We start from the raw sequence: 17,709 nt of genomic DNA, 5'->3' as shown, positions 1-17,709 counted from the left end.
AATGTGTGCTAACAATCTCTTGCCAAAGATTGCTACCTTTGTAGGTACAGCAGAACCACAATCATTTGATGCATTGGTCTCTAAAGCCAACAATGTGAAAAGACAAATTGCTAGGCAAAAGATTGTGGCACGCAAGCCCAATCCTCCTTCAGAAACTAAAAAGGTTGGAAAAAAGCCTGTAGGCAAAGGAGAGGCCATGGCCACCTTTGTTAATGTTAAAAAGAAGGATAAGGCTAAAGGAAAGGATGTTCCTAAGCCCATGACTCTACAAGAAAGAAGGGAAAAGAAATATTCCTTTGAAAATGAAGATGTACAAGGAATTTTTTATGACCTTATGGCAGCAAATGCTATTAAATTGCCAGATCCAAAGCAACCAAGTGATGTCAACAAGACAAAAGACCCAAAGTATTGTCCTTATCATAGGATGGTCAGTCATCCCATAAAAGATTGTTTTGTCCATAAGGACATTATCCAATCAATGATAGACAAAGGGGAAATTGAATTAGCCGAACCTCCTACAAAAAAGACTACTGCAACTACTAACAGTATATCTCTTGTAGAAGAAAAGGCTCCAACTATCCTTCCTTTATATGAATTAATGGCGTAGCCAAGCATGTTATGTTTTGATGAATCCTCTGCTTCGGAGAATGAAGAAAGTTGGCATACAATTGTTAACAAAAACCCAAAAGGGGTAGTTAAACCCTTAAGAATAGAAAAGTCTGCCTCTCCAGGTATCACATTCAGGAGACGTAGGGTCCCCAAGAAGAATAAGAAAAGAAGGTCCAACAAGAAGCCTCAGATAATTTTTGAGGATGAATATGAACAACCCCAAAGGTTCCTCGTTACTCTAAAGGAATATATTCCAAAAGAAATACTTGATGAAGGCCTTAATGAAGTGAAAATGGTATCAACAATGCCATGTCATACAGCATCTTGTCAAGAAGATGTGCCTACAATGCAAAATGAGGTGGACTAAATCACCTTACAATATAGTCGACGTCGTCTTCCATCTACACAAAAACCTTCTTCAAGTAAGAAGGCAATTGAAAAGGCTGATTACTCTACTACACAAGTAGAGATTGAAGAAAAGGAGGATAGGGAGTTTGTTACAAAAAATAGGACAAATAACTCACAATTAGAAACACCAATTTGAGTTCGTCCTATACGAGAAGCTAGAATGAATGTCAAGTATGATTTTCTTGCACACTTGAAGTGAATTCCGGCTCAATTAAGTGTTTATGATGCATTGCAGCTTTCTCCAGATTTAAGGACCTTGGTTCAAGCATTATTAGATCCTGAATAGTTCAAAGATGAAGTGAATCAGGTGGAAGCACAACCAAGTTACCCTAAAATGTGAGCCTCATGTATGGCATGCATTTCCTTTGATGATGAAGATTTGCAGCTTGGAACGAAGTATCATAACCGTCCCTTATATGTGTCAAGCATAGTGGGTAATACACCCATTAATCGAATACTCCTCAATTGTGGATCTGCAGTAAATCTTTTGACCTTGAAGACACTATTGGCTATGGGTATGACACCTCGCCAACTATCTCCTTCATATTTAACTAGTCAAGGATTTAATCAAGAAGGACAAAAGACAATTGGCACTATTGCCTTAAAAGTTGAAATCGGGGAATTGTATTCAGATGCCCTATTTCATGTTATTGATGCGGACACCTCCTACAATGTCCTCCTAGGACGCCCTTGGTTGCATACATATGGAGTAATCCCATCAACACTCCATCAATGTTTTAAATTCAACAAAGATGGAGAAATAAATAAGGTTATTGCCAACCCAAACCCATTCCAAGGAGAAGAGGTGCATTATGCAGATGCCAAATTTTACAAGACTATTGATCTATCGTTGACTTCTCCAAAGAAAGGAATCACAAGAGGTAAAGTGAATAGGGAGCATAAACTTTAAATGCATGAGGGTCCACCAAAGACCCCAAAAATCAAGATTGCCAGGACCACATCTGAAGAGCCAAAGTTGCCAATTGACTATAAACCTAAAATTGCTTTTAGGTACACTCCTAAGAGTCAAAGAAGCCAGGGGCAGAAAGCCCTCACATCACTACAAGATTCTATGACAATATTAATGACAAGCTACACATGCCCATTTAGGAGGATTGATCGATCAATCCCAAAAACTCAATTAATAGTATCAACTTCCCTTCAAAATAGGAAAGGGAAAAATAAGAGGATTGTTCTCCCCAAGTTTAAGCCCTTGTCATTTATGGCTATGAATAGGGACAACGACAATCCTATTTGCAGTGATGCAACATCAACTTTAGAGGCTTCAATACTCACAAATCGTGAAAAGGCTATTTTTAGTCAAGAGGAAATAAAGCCTCAAGTCTTTGTGGTCAAACGACTTGGAGACTTAAAAGATGTTGAGCGTGAAAAGAAACGAGTTTCTATCTTCAACAGACTCATATTACCATCCCAAGGGATTGGCAAAAATAGCAAGAAAATTGTAGAAAAGAAGTGGCAACCTAACATTACCATTAAGAAGTTGGAGGGTGGAGAATTCAAAGTAGAAGTCAACTACATCTCCACCAAAGAACCTCAATCTACAGATCTAGGAGGACAAGGTATGAATCTTATTGAAAATTCTACTACTCAAGTAGAAGTAGATGATACAAACTTTAACTATTATGATCAATTTGAACAGATGGAATCTTCAAGGGAAGAGGAAACTCAATCTATTGAAGTTCTTCCTAAAGGTGAAAGTCTTTACGAAATCAAGGAAGCTCAACCAACACCACAAAAGCTTGAAGATGAAGGCCAAGCAACTGTAGATGAACTTCAAGAAATCAACATTGGAACTATTGAAGACCCCAAGCCCATTTTTGTCAGTGCTCTTCTCACCAAGAAAGAGTTGGCATCATATGAATCTTTACTTAAAGCATACAAGGATGTCTTTGCTTGGGGATATCAAGACATGCCAGTCCAAAGGTAGTACATAGATTAACTGTTCCTAAGGATAAGCGTCCAATAAAACAAGCTCAACGTCCCTTTAGACCTGAGCTTATTGTACATATTGAATCTAAGGTTGACAAGTTAATAAGAGATGGTTTTATCAGAGAAGTTAAATTCCCTACATGGCTTGCTAATATCGTGCCTTTTAAAAAGAAAAATGGACAAGTCCGAATTTGCATAGATTTTAGAGATCTAAATGGTGTATGTCCAAAAGATGAATTTCCACTACCTATTACAGAATTGCTAGTGGATGCTACTACAGGGTTTGAAGCATTGTCCTTCATGGATGGCTTTTCAGGTTAGAACCAAATTAAGATGGCTCCAAAAGATGAAGAGCTAACTGCTTTTCGAACTCCAAAAGGGATATTTTGCCACACAGTTATGCCCTTTGGCTTGAAAAATGCTGGAGCAACTTACCAGCGAGCCATGACAGTCATATTCAATGATATGCTTCACAACACTATGGAATGTTATGTTAATGATCTAGTGGTGAAGACTAGGAAAAGAGAACATCATCTAGATGATCTAAGAAGGGTTTTCGATAGACTCCAGAAATATCAACTTAAAATGAACCCCTTAAAATGTGCGTTTGGGGTAACTTCAGGAAAATTCCTTGGATTCATTGTGTGACATCGAGGAATTGAAATCGATCCTGCAAAAATTAAGGCAATCATAGAAATGCCTCCTCAAAATTTACGAGAATTGCGAGGTTTACAAGAAAGGCTAGCATATATATGAAGGTTCAAATCCAATTTATCTGGGAGATGCCAATCATTTCAAGGTTTATCTCTAATGAGGAAAAATACACCCTTTGAATGGGATGAAGCATGCCAAAATGCTTTCCAAAGCATTAAAGATTATCTACTAAAACCTCCTATGCTAGCAATGCCTATAAAGGGAAAGCCTTTAATTTTATACATTTCAGCCTCACAAAACTCTTTAGGGACATTATTGGCTCAAAATAATGATGAGGGAAAGGAAAATGCTCTATACTATTTGAATAGAACCTTAGTAGGAGCAGAATTCAATTACTCCCCAATTGAAAAGGTGTGCTTAGCATTAGTGTTTTCTATTCAAAAATTAAGGCATTATTTGCATGCACACCCAATCTCATTAATCTCGAAGCCCTGTCCCTTAAAATATTTGCTTTCCCAGCCGGTCTTACAGGAAGACTAGCTAAATGGTCTCTCATCCTTTCAGAATTTGAGATCAAATATACTCCTTCAAAAGCAATCAAAGGGCAAGAAATAGCTGACTTTCTAGCAGCTCATCCCATGCCTGATGATATGGAGTTATCAGAAGATCTCCCAAATGAGAAGGTTTCGTATGTAGAGGTAGCGAAGCCTTGGCAACTTTACTTTGATGGAGCATCTTCAAAACAAGGAGCAGGAATAGGAAATGTATTTGTCACACCTTCGGGGGAGTTGATTCCTTATTCATTCTCCCTAACATCATTATGCTCAAATAATATTGCTGAGTATGAGGCAATTGTTGTTGGGTCGGAAATTGCATGGGAGATGAACATTGAACAGTTACAAGTGTATGGAGATTCTCAACTGGTTGTTAACCAGTTAAATGAATTGTATGGGGTTAAACATTTGAATTTAATCCCTTATTTCAAAAAGACCAAAGAACTTGTGACTCAATTCACCAATATCTCTATTGGTTATATACCAAGATCAAAGAATGACAAAGCAAACGCATTGGCCAAGTTGGCCACGTCACTCATTTTGCTAGAAGAAAAAGAACTGCAAATCACTATTGGTGAAAGATGAATCCTTCCATCTATAAATGAAAGAGATAAAGAAGTTGAATTTGTGAACTTCGTCATAATACAATTAGAAGGAGAAACCACAGACTGGAGCGCACCCATAGTCAATTATTTGCAGTATGGGAGTATTCCAATAGACCCCAAAACGAGCACTAATGTACAACACCAAGCAGTTCACTTCAGGTATATAAATGGCACTCTATATAGAAAATCCATAGACGGAATTCTCCTCAAGTGCTTGCCTGAAGATGAAACTTTGCAAGCTCTCCATGAAGTACATGCAGAAGATTGCAATGTACATCAAGATGTCCCTAAGATGGTAGGACACCTAGAAGAGTTGGGCTATTACTAGCCCACTATTATATTGGATGCTATCCGCATCCTGAGGAATTGTGTCACTTGTCAAAGGCAAAGGAACTCGTTACAAGAAATTGCAAATGTGAGCATGGTGACAGTTTATCAAATTGAGGAAGATACAGATTGGAGGCAACCTATCATTGAATATTTACAACATGGAAGGTTGCCTGCTGACCTAAAGAAAAGGGTTGACATACGACGACGAGCCCCTCGCTTTACATATTTCGGGGATACCCTGTATAGAAGATCCTTTGAAGGAATCCTACAAAAGTGCTTATCTGATGAAGAGGCAAAAAATGCTTTATATGAGGTCCACTTTGGCACATGCGGAGCCCATCAACCTGAGCCAAAATTAGCAGGGCAATTAAAGAGGCTAGGTTATTATTGGCCTACTATGGTTCAAGATGCAATAAAATTTACATCCTCCTGTAAAATATGCCAATTGCATGGAGATTTCATACATCAACCACCAATGCCTCTTCATCCTACTACTCCATCATGGCCATTTGAAACTTGGGGATTAGATGTGATTGGTCCTTTTAAACCACCATCTTCTAAGTTACATTCATATATTTTGGCTACCACGGATTACTTTTCCAAATGGGCAGAGACAATTCCATTAAAAGAAGTTAGGGCAATAGGTATTGCCATCTTCATTCAAAACCATATCATATACAGATATGGAATTCCCTCCAAAATTATATCGGATAACGCCTCGTACTTTTAAGTACAAGGCCATGATAAAGTTAGCTAAGAAATATAAATTCCAGCATGCCAAATCTGCAGCTTATAACCCTTCATCAAATGGACAAACAGAAGCTTTCAACAAAGTTCTTTGCAAAATACTTAAGAAGATGGTGTCGAAGAATAAAAGAGATTGGCATGAACGCCTCCCTGAAGAACTTTTGGCATATCGAACAACAGTGCGGACAGCCACTAAACGCACACCTTATAGTTTGGTATTTGGGGCAGAAGTTGTTCTTCCTCTAGAAGTTCAATTGCCTTCTTTAAGGATTGCAACACAACTTATATATCCAAAAGAAAATGTAAAGAGACTCATAGCTCAACAAAGACTTGAAGTCTACCAAGCCCAAGTTGCAGGAGCCTTGAATAAAAGGGTGAGATATCGGTCATTTGCGGTGGGAGATCTAGTGCTAACCGTCAGAAGACCTATCATAATCACAAGGAAGACTTCAGGAAAATTTGAACTCAAATGGGAGGGTCCATATATCATCACTAAAGTTTTCCAAAAGGGGGGCGTATGAGTTATCCAACTCTAAAGGCCAAATTAGATATCCTTGTGTGAATGGAAAATTCCTTAAGTGTTTTTATGCTTAATTAAAAACCCACCATGCCTCTTATGTGGTTAAACTGATGAGAGAAAACCCACCAATTGCTCTTATGCGAATAAACTAACGAGTAAAACCACCATGTCCGCACGTGGCTAAACTACTTGGACAAACCACCATGTCTGCACGTGGCTAAACTGCTTAGACAAACCACCATGTCCGCATGTGGCTAAACTGCATAGACAAACCACCATATCCGTATGTGGCTAAACTACTTGGACAAACAACCAATGGTACCAGTACGTGGTAAAACTACTAAAATGCCCCACTAATCGCTCTCTTGTTGTTAAACTGTTGGAGCGGTACACAAACTACGTTGGCTTGATCCCAAACAGGTACATAGACAGCCTAATATTTAGGTCCAACCACATCCTCATTAAACATAACTTTTTTTTCCTCTTTAATTTTTTGATAGGTTCTGCATGATGATCAGAACCTCTAATCTTGATTTTTAATTCTTGATCAGTTTTACATAATGATCTATGCATTTAATCATTCATATCCTTAATCTTTAACCTTTATTTCAATGAAACCCTTGATGATGATCTTCACTTGGAGATCATTAAAACCTTGAATATTGACTGATTGGTTTTAATTATCTTCAAATCTTTGTTAATCACAATTTGATTTTTGATGGGTTCTATGTGATGATCTAGACCTGGAGATCATCAGAACCTATACTTGATTTTAATAATTTTAATTTTTGATGGCTTATATGTGATGATCTACACTAGGAGATCATCAGAACCCGTTCTTGATTTTAATCATTTTAATTTTTGGCGGGTTCTATGTGACGATCTACACTGGAGATCATCAGAACCCATACTTGATTTTAATCATTTTAACACTTGTTGGGTTCTATATGATGACCTACACTTAGAGATTTGTTAGACAGTGTATGCCCTTAGCTCCAATCAGAATGATGTACATTATGACATTTATTGTAAATGAATAAAGTACATATTTGATTCATGTTATTGTGGTGTGTTTTTGTGTAATACCCTTAAACTGGACACATATAAGACTCGTGTTAGTTTAGAATCTTCACAATCGTTGGATAGATCTAGGGAGATTTATCCTGCCAAGGTTGACACTGATGTGACGCCAAGTTGGTTGGGGTGGCTTGTCTCAGCTACCAGGGTGAGACCTGAGGTACATGCAGTGTGGGTTTTCTTGAAACCCTAAACCGGACCAGAATTCCAGTATTGCCCTGGACCTTAGAGATAGATGGGCAAAACTGGAATGTTACACCTGACCCCTAGACTCGATTATGATACTGCACTAAATGTCGGATTGGGCTGTCTTTGATATGCCAGTCAGTGAGATCCTTAGAGGGGGTCAAAACCTGGGTACGTTGGGACAGTCCGAGAATTCATCTGAGTGAGTGATCATAGTGACAGGATCAGCCCCTTTGTCGGACAAAGTGAATGATCAGGGATGCACTCTCTCTGATGGAAACCAAAGCTTCCGATAGCCAATTTCAACCGTTGAAATCATGCTCACTCACCCTCCATCGAATTCTTGCTGAAGAGTACGGTTCTTGCTGAAGAACCACCTGCTGATTCTGCTCCACCCTACGTTGTGTCATCTTTAGTGGGAGCAGTCTTTGGCATTTTCCTTGGGCGTGAACACCTTCGTTGGGAGTTACTGTTACTCCGTATCAAGTACATCCCTCTCCTAACTTTTGGTTTCAAATCTGGTCCAGTTTAGGTTCAACATTGATCCTTGAAAATGCAGTTTTCTAAAATAGGGAATGTGATTCCCATATGGGAGAGAGAGATTTTTGAAATTTCACCCTACCTACCTGCAGGGTTCGGCTATCCATATGATGGATCTCTCATCCCTTCAAGATCATCAGAACCTCTACTTGATTTTAATTGTTTTAATTGTTGATGGGTTCTATGTGATGATCTACGCCTGGAGATCATCAGAACCTGTACTTGATTTTAATCGTTTTAATCTTCGATGGGTTCTATGTGATGATCTACGCCTGGAGATCATCAGAACCTGCACTTGATTTTAAGCATTTTAACTCTTGATAAGTTCTACATGATGATCTACACTTAGAGATCTTCAGAACCTGTACTTGATTTTAATCGTTTTAATCTTTGATGGGTTCTATGTGATGATCTACACCCGGAGATCATCAGAATCTGTACTTGATTTTAAGCATTTTAACTCTTGATAGGTTATATATGATGATCTACATTTAGAGATCATCAGAAGAACCTGTACTTGATTTTAATCCTTTTAATCTTTGATGGGTTCTATGTGATGATCTACGCCTGGAGATCATCAGAACTTGTACTTGATTTTAATCATTTTAATCTTTGATGAGTTCTATGTGATGATCTACGCTTGGAGATCATCAAAACCTGTACCTGATTTTAAGCATTTTAATTCTTAATAGGTTCAATATGATGATCTGCACTTAGAGATCATCAGAATCTGAATTGCAATTAATCTTTGAGAATCATTCATCCTGATTTCTGATGCTAGTTCTATATGATGATCTACACCTGGAGATTATCAGAACCACACTAATCCCTAATCATCTATACCTTAATTATTATATGGGTTTTTAATTCTCAATGATATCATCAAAACCATTAAAATCTTTTTTATCTTATTTCTAATCTGATTTTCGTTTTTCATCTGTGATCCACACCTGGAAATCACTAAGTGCCTTGAGCCTGGAGATCACTAAATGCCTTGGGCTAAAGTAGTTTTACCCTAATATTTTAGGGCAACCCGGAACATTCTCAGGGAGAATGGGAATGTTTGTAAAACAGCCCAAAATGCAATGTTAAAGGTCAAGTTAAGTCTCTTTCATTAGTGATTAAAAAAAAAAAGTAACAATTCTAAACTCGAGGATTAGGGGAATATAAGAACTGAAATCCTTTCAAATAGAACCATATTAAATGATCTAAAGGGTCAGCCTTTTTGCTGTTGACAGAAGTCAAAATAAAAAAAAAATAAAAAGAAAAAAAAAAAGAAAAGAGGCAGAATCATATTCAGCCTTTTTTCTGTTAACAGCAGTTAAAAAAAGACAATCAAGTTCAGCCTTTTTTTTAACAGTAGTAAAAAAAAAACAGATCAAATCCTATTTAATAGCTTTAGGATTCAGTCATTTTTCAGTTGACAGAAGTCAAAGAAAAAGATAAAATCCTGTTTAATGATTTCAGGATTCAGTCCAAAAAAAAAAACAGGTTGAAATAAAAAAGGCAATCGTATTTAATGATTCAAGGATTCAGCAGTACACAAAAAAATAAAAAATAAAAATAAAATAAAAGAAAGAGAGGTTATCTGTTTTTTTTTTAATTAAACAAAAATTTAACAGCATACCTAAGATCTGAAAAAGTCAGATTTGTTGAAGGTGCAGCAGCTCCTTGAGAAATAATATCTCCCTTAAATTTGCTGGACTGGGAGCAGGTTATTAAGATACTTCCAGTCACAACTTAAAAATATATATATATAATAATAAAGAAAAGAAAAGGACTGTCTTATAAGCCCAACCAGTACTATTGGTGGGCTGAAACATTTTAATAAAGAAAGGGGCCTGCAGTCCAACAGGCCCCAAGTTATTTGGGCTTATTTATAATGCAACAATCATTTAATGGGCCCACAGTAGAGTCCATTTAGTGGAACAGCAGGCCCTAGAAGAATAAATCCATTTTAATTAATTTCTTATGAGGTGTCCCACTTATTTATGAGGGGATGCCACTTGTCCTATTCTAACAAGAGGACTATTTTCCCTCCTTTAACGACTTGAAGCGGGGGGACACATGTCACCCTAGGGGAGAGAGTTATCTTCCCTCCTCTAACCACTTAAGAAGAAGGATTTGTTTTCCCTCCTCTAACCACTTAAGAAGAAGGATTTGTTTTCCCTCCTCTAACCACTTGAAGTGGGGGGACACATGTCAACCTAAGAAGAAGGATTTGTTTTCCTTCCTCTAACCACTTGAAGTGGGGGACACATGTCACCCTAGGAAGAAGGATTTGTTTTCCCACCTCTAACCACTTGAAGTGGGGGGGACACATGTCACCCTAGGAAGAAGGAGTTATTTTCCCTCCTCTAACCACTTGAAGTGGGGGGACACTTGTCACCTTAGGAAGGAAAAGTTTTCCTTTCCCTCCTTAACCCATTTTAAGTGGGGTGACACTTGGCACTCTAAGAAGATGGGAGTGGGGAGTTACTTAACCACCTCCTTCCTCTACAAAAACCCCTCTCCTACAAGGAGAAGAGGCTAATGCCTTTTTATTGGCTATTACTAATTGATTTGCAGGATTTCTAGCATTAAGAAACAAGTGGGAAGAGAAAAGAGAAGAAGATTTGTTTTCCCTCCTCTAACCACTTGAAGTGGGGGGGACACGTCACCCTAGGAAGAAGGAGTTATTTTCCCTCCTCTAACCACTTGAAGTGGGGGGACACTTGTCACCTTAGGAAGGAAAAATTTTCCTTTCCCTCCTTAACCCATTTTAAGTGGGGTGACACTTGGCACTCTAAGAAGATGGGAGTGGGGAGTTACTTAACCACCTCCCTCCTCTACATAAACCCCTCTCCTACAAGGAGAAGAGGCTAATGCCTTTTTGTTGGCTATTACTAATTGATTTGCAGGATTTCTAGCATTAAGAAACAAGTGGGAAGAGAAAAGAGAAGAAGATTGGTGTGGAGAGCATAAAAGAAAAAGGAAGAAGAAGGTAGGAATCTTGTGTTCTTCCTACACCTCTTCAATATGATACTCCTTGTGCTTCTCACATGAGATGGAACCCATATTCTATCAATTCCTCTGACTCCTTTCTTTCTTCCTTTTATTTTTTTCTTTTCTTCCTTGTTTCATATTGAAATACATGTAAGAAAACAACCATCTACAGCCTTGTTCATGAAACTTGGCTGATTATGGTTCCTCACAGCATGATAATGCACACAACCATAATTTGAAGGCCATTTGTAGCCTTATTGATGAAACATGCTTTTTATGATACCTATTTACTTGTTATGCATACAATGTTTGTTTATTTATATACTGGTTTTCTCTCAAAAGAGGGAATATGTACCAGAATTTTCAAAGGAAATTTCTGTAGAAAACTTATACTTAGTGGTACTTCTGAATCAGAATCAAAAGGTTTTCTCTGCCCCTAGCAGAGATGTAATTAAGGGAATATCTACGTGATTTCTTGAATGGGGATTACCCAAATAACAAAAAAAAACCCAGTTATTAGTCTAATTGAGTGAATTATGTTATGTGAGAAATTATACTAAAAAAAGTTTCCACTAACACTTACTAAATTGAACGTGATGGATGAAGAAGAGGAATTAAGGATTCGAATTATGAAAAGAAGATATTCATATAAGAAGAAATGAGAAAAGAGAAACATTACACCTTTAGAGAAAAAGGGAGAAAGAAGAGAAGAGAAGAGAAGAGAGAGATCAATACCACACGCTCACCTGCAAGTATCTTTTAAAATGAACTTTTATTTCACCAATTGTCAACTAAAACTCCAACAAAAATTAATTTATTTTGAAACTAGAGATAAGGGCGCAGATTTCCCTTTATAGAATACAAATTCAACCATGAAGGTGACCTAAATCAACTTCTAACATCTTCAAAACTAAGGTAACCCATTGGGACACTCGAATAAGGACTCCAACTCTTTTAAAACAACTCTAAATACCAATTACAATCCTATTAAAACTAAACAAACCAAAATTTATTCCAAGATTGAACAAAAAAAATAGAAAAGTGCATATCCCATCAGACTGGAACCTATCAATAAAATAACCACAACCCACTCAAAAAAAAAAAAAAAATGCCAGCATCACAAGATTTGGTTACATTGCATTGATAACTCAATAACCTCTATAATGAGACCAAACCACCCAAAACACACATTATGACCCCTAAAAAAATGGGCTGAAGGGAAAAATGGCATGATCATAACTTCAATTTCTCAAAATTCTAAAGCCTCACTATTAAGGCTGAAAAATACAGACCCTTTGAGAAAATTGACTTTATTCCTAATATACTGATAAACAAGAAAATAGCTTTAAAGAGAGTCAAAGTAACCAAAATTCCAATCACAAAAGAATTATGGCATACATGAGTGCAGGAATCATTGGGAAAAAGATTTCTTTCTCCATGCATACATTCCTTTTATCCATACCAATATCGGTGGTTAACTTAGATAACATTTAAACAAAACTAAACAGAAAAGAAATTACCTCCACTGATTCCTCTGGAGGAAGTGAGCTCAATGCCCGCTCAAATAAGGCTCTAATATTTCTATCATCATTTAAGCGACATAAAAAATCTGCATACCTGTAACGTTATGTAACGACAAAGCATTGAATATTATCAAGAATAAATGCTCATACACAACAGTATCATTAAGAGATCCAACGAATTTTATCAAGAAAAATCAAAAGCGACAGCACAAGCATGCATAATGACTACTGATGACAATGGTCTACCAAATCTTTGAAGGATTGAACATACTCAAGAATGTATCCAGGTTCGTGCATAAATCTCTTCAATCCTGCCTCAAAAACATTGTGTGCAACCTGCAGGAAGATAACAATGACACAAACATGTCCAAAAATCATATATTATAAAACAATTTGCATACCAAAATGAATCATATGGCAACAGGCAATTTGATCAGCTTAAAAGATCTAACAATTATATATAATAGAAGTTTAGTCATAGCAAAACCTTGAAAGTGTGATTGCTAAAGTCATACCTAAGATCTAACAATTCTAAAGTTGCAATTACTTCTGATATTTGGACTTCTAAATTTAGCATGAGCTATATTTGTGCTACCGATCATTTTATTGATGAAAATTGACTTTTAAATAAAAGAATTTTAAGTTTTACTAGACTTGAATGGCCACATACTGGCCCAACTTTTTTTATGAATATACTGGCCCATCTATTGCTGCAAGTATTTTTAAATACTTTACAAGCTTATGGAATTGACAATAAATTATTTTCTATTAGTTTTCATAATGCTAGTAACAATGATTCAGCAATAAATATTTTAAATCTCAATTAAAATCATATTTAAATGGTAAATTATTTCATATCAGATGTGCATGTTACATCTTAAATTTATGTATTTAGGATGCTTTAAATATTATTTCTACTCATATTTCTAAAATTAGAAATTGTATTATATATATATATTAAAAGTTCTGGAGCAAGAAAACAAGAATTTAAATATTTATGTCAAAATTGTATTATATGTATTAAAAGTTCACCTGCAATGATTATATTTTGGATTCCCAAACTTTTTATTATTCTAATTCCTGTGAGAGCAGCCATTACTCCAGCCTTTGTAAATCTGCCAAACCAATTGGACCGCTAAAAGTCCAGCAGATGTTGCCCCTTTCATCCCTTAGTGTTCCACCAATACCAGCTAATCCGGGGTTACCTAAAGCACTTCCATCGAAGTTTAGGATCATTTTCCTTCATTGATGGGTTCAGGATATCTCGAGGATGATTGGTGGAGGTGAGGGAGAAATGGAAAGGGGTAAGCATCTCTACCGAGATCATTGACTGAGAGTCCTTTGAACAGTTCTGAGTTCACTGTCCATAGGTTGCAAAGGTAAGAAATGTCTGAAATTAGTTCTTCCAGGGACTGAATTTGTTGTCAAAGAGCCGCTTGTTCCTTTCATCCCACACTCCCCACAACAGTGCATGTAACACTAATTTCCAATAAACTTTACCCCTTTTACTTAAACCTGTACCTTGCCATTGGTGTAGAAAGTCCATATCATGCTTTGGTATAGTCCAGCTGTAACCTGCCGTTTTCAGGAAATGGAACCAAATCTTTTGGGTGAATTTGCAGAGAAGGAAAATGTGATATACTGATTCACCTTTGCTGAAGCATAAAAAACAAACATGTGGGGAGATGGACAATCTTCCCAAAAACTTTTTTTGCAAGAGATCACAAGTGTTTAATTTCTGAAGACAAGCTTCCCAAACAAAGAAACAAACTCTTGATGGGATGTGGCTACACCAGATCTTAAAAGGAAAGGAGGAATGTTGGTCATCAGCAATCAAAACCTTGAAACATAGACTTGGAAGAGAATTTGCCAGTGGGGTGCAGGGTCCAGATTCGGGTGTCAGAATTGGATGGGGAGATGTAGACTTCTTTAAGGGTCTGAATTAAGTCTATTAATTCAGAAATTTCCAAATCCCTTGGGGGTCTTCTGAGTCGAAGCTTCAGGGTATTTCTCAACAGTTTGGTCTGGAAGGCAGGAAGAAATAGTGGCTTCTTGGTCAAGGGTAAGGTTTAATAGTCTAGGGAAGGAGGCTGCAAGGGTAGATTCCCCCACCAAAGGTCTTTCCAGAATTTTATTTGAGCCATTTCCCACTTTATATCTTATAAAGGAAAGAAAGAAGTATGGGTGGAAATGATACCTTTCCATGGATTTGTGGACTTTATCCTGTTCAAATGAGATTGCTATCCCAACCATTTACATTTGGTCCATATTTTCTTGAGATGAAAGCTGTCCAAAGAGCATTGGGTTCTTTAGAGAACCTCCACAGTCATTTACCTAAGAGAGAAGAATTTTTCTCTTTTAAGTGCCCAACTCCCAAGCCACCTTCCTCTTTAAGCTTGCAAACTTGTTTCCAACTGACTAAGTGACTTCTCTTTTCCCCTCCTTCCCAAAGAAAGTTCCTTTAAAGCTTCTCAATCTGATTTCTGATTTTGGTTGTAATCTGGAAGATTGAAAGGTAACAGACTAGCATATTTTCTAAGGAGGCCTTCAAGAGAGTAAGCCTTCCCCCTTTTGAAAGATAACACTTCTTCCAAGATGAAAATTTTTTCTCACATTTCTCCACCACTGGTCTCCAAAATTTGAGAGTTGGATTCCCTCCAAGAGGCATCCCTAGATATGAGATAGGAAGACTCTCCTCTTTACACCCCAACAAAGATTTGAGGCTCTCCAGAAGTTCCACTTCCACAGAGTCAAGAGCTACTATAGAACTTTTGCAAAAATTAACCCTCAAACCAGTGATAAGTTCGAAATATTCAATTATCCTTTTAGTGTTTGTGATGTTGGTTATGGAGGCATCCAAGAACAAAATTATGTCATCAGCAAACTGTAAGCGTGAAATGTGAATCTTGTCCCTACCCACTTTAAATCCTTTAACCAAGTTGAGGAGCATAGCCTTATTGAAGAGGTAGTTAAAGATGTCCATTACTAAAGTGAATAAAAAGGGGGAGAGTGGGCAACCTTGTCTGAGACCCCTACTATCCTTAAAGTAGCCTTTAGCTTCTCCATTTATCGACACAAAAAACCAAGAAGAACCAATGCAACCCTTAATCCACCTGATCCATCTGCTCCCAAAACCTCTCATCTTCAAGCAATCTAAAATGCAGTCCCAATCCACTTTATCATACACCTTCTCCAGATCTAATTTCACTAGGACCCCGGGTTCCCAGAGGTTTTTCTATCTTTCACACACTCGTTTGCAATTAGAATGTTGTCCACAATCTGCCTCCCTCTTACAAAAGCAAATTGGTTTGGGGAAATTAGATCTTCAAGGACTTCTTTAAGTCTTTTAGCCAAGACCTTGACCAAAATTTTATAGATGCTCCCTATCAAGCTTATTGGACAAAAGTCTTTAGTTTCAGGACTCCCCCTTTCTTTGGGATGAGGCAGAGAAAGGTTGAGTTTAGGCCTTTGTTAACAATGGCTGAACAGTGGAAGTCCCTGAAAATATCCATGAGATCTGACTTTACTATTTCCCAACACTGCTGGAAGAAAAAGATGGGAAAACCATCCGGTCCTGGAGCCCTATCTCCATCCATGCTGAAGACTGCCTTTAACTTCCTCCTCTTCAAAGCTTCTTTCCAACCAAACCCTCTTTTCAGCTGATAAAGTTGTGCCTTCCCATCTGCTCAAACTAAACTGGTTATTACTATCCTTGGTGCAAAGGCTTTTGAAGAAGGAGAGGAAAGCTTCCTTAATTTCCTCAGGATTCTCCTCTTCCCTCTGGTTCAATTTCAGTTTGGAGATGAAGTTTTTCCTACTCCTTCCCAAGGCATAAGTGTGAAAAAATCTGGAATTATTATCTCCTTCTTTCAGCCATTTCACTCTTGATCTTTGTCTCCAGTAAATTTCTTCTCTTCTGATCAGTTGTTCCCAATTCTTTCTTAAATCTGCTCTTCTACTACTGTTAAAAGCATCAAGGGTCCCATTTTGTTCTCTGTTGTCCAACTCCTCTAACTCCATAAGAACTCTTTTCTTCTCTTCTTCAAGAACTTCAAATTCCTCTCTCCCCCAAACTTTCAGGTTTCTCTTTAGAACTTAGTTTCTGTAGAAGCCTGAAACCTGCCCAGCCCTCTACTTTGCAATCTTCCCACCATTCTGCAACCTTTTTACTGAAATCTTTGTGAGATAACCAGAATTTTTCTAGTCTAAAAGGGGTCTTTATTTTAATAATTCTTTCTGTGTTCAGCAAAATAGACCAATGATCTGAAGTACATCTTGAGCGAAGTTCTTGGCAAAGGTTGGGAAATCTTTCCATCCAATCCTTAGAATGCAGAAACCTATCAAGTCTGCAACTTATGACATTTTCTTGCATATTTGACCAGGTAAAGAGTTTTTGGAGCACTTGGCCAAAATTCCTTTTGGCCATAGACACTTCCATACAAAGAGTTTAGGGATCACTAGATTAGAATCTGTGTATGACTGCTGCGGCCTGGTCGGTTGAAGGTTTTGGAGTGATTCAGATCAGTTTTGGGGTGCTGAAGATAGTATTTGGAGACTTGGCCAAAAATCCTAGCTGACTAGAAAAAAATCAATGACAAGGATCAAGGGCACCTCATCAAATTGACACGCAGGGCTTGGGAGCTTTCTTTATGGACCAGTTTTAGAACGATCCAGGTTGCAGGTAATTTTGAAGGCACTAGTAGCAGCAGTTGATATTTCTCCATTTCTATCAGGTAGGGTTGTGTGTAACCTTAGGTTTTACTTCCCAAGTGTTGTGAATCCCATCTTTTGCATCCCATTTGTTTTTGTTTGATTTCCAAATGCTGTTTTTGGATATTTCTTGATCAGTGGAGCAAACTAGGGTCAAAATAAAGCAGAACAGTGAATCCAGAGTTGGTCCAGTAGGGAATGTAGATTCTTTGCTGAATGTTGTGAGTTGTGAATACTATAAAGCCAGATAGGACAAAGCATATCGAAATTGATAGACACTTCATAAAGGAGAGGGTAACAGCTGAAGTCTG

General features: G+C 37.5%; 1 protein-coding gene across 2 annotated transcripts in view; it reads right to left on the bottom strand.

Annotated features, from left to right (window-relative positions):
- CSTF77 (Tetratricopeptide repeat (TPR)-like superfamily protein) overlaps positions 1-17,709 on the bottom strand; it is a 103,705-nt gene that overhangs the window by 39,531 nt on the left and 46,465 nt on the right. For both annotated transcript variants that reach the window (XM_088986067.1, XM_088986068.1), the window contains exons 14-15: positions 12,960-13,024; positions 12,686-12,782 (exon numbers count right to left, since the gene is read on the bottom strand). In XM_088986067.1, coding sequence (XP_088842193.1) covers positions 12,686-12,782; positions 12,960-13,024 — 162 coding nt within the window. The remainder of the gene's footprint in view (positions 1-12,685; positions 12,783-12,959; positions 13,025-17,709) is intronic.

This window comes from Nelumbo lutea, chromosome 4 (assembly GCF_056320005.1).
Source record: "Nelumbo lutea isolate HS-2025 chromosome 4, American lotus-T2T, whole genome shotgun sequence".
Taxonomy (NCBI): domain Eukaryota; kingdom Viridiplantae; phylum Streptophyta; class Magnoliopsida; order Proteales; family Nelumbonaceae; genus Nelumbo; species Nelumbo lutea.
The sequence above is the reverse complement of the archived record's forward strand: the minus strand, read 5'-3'. Positions and strand labels throughout refer to the sequence as shown.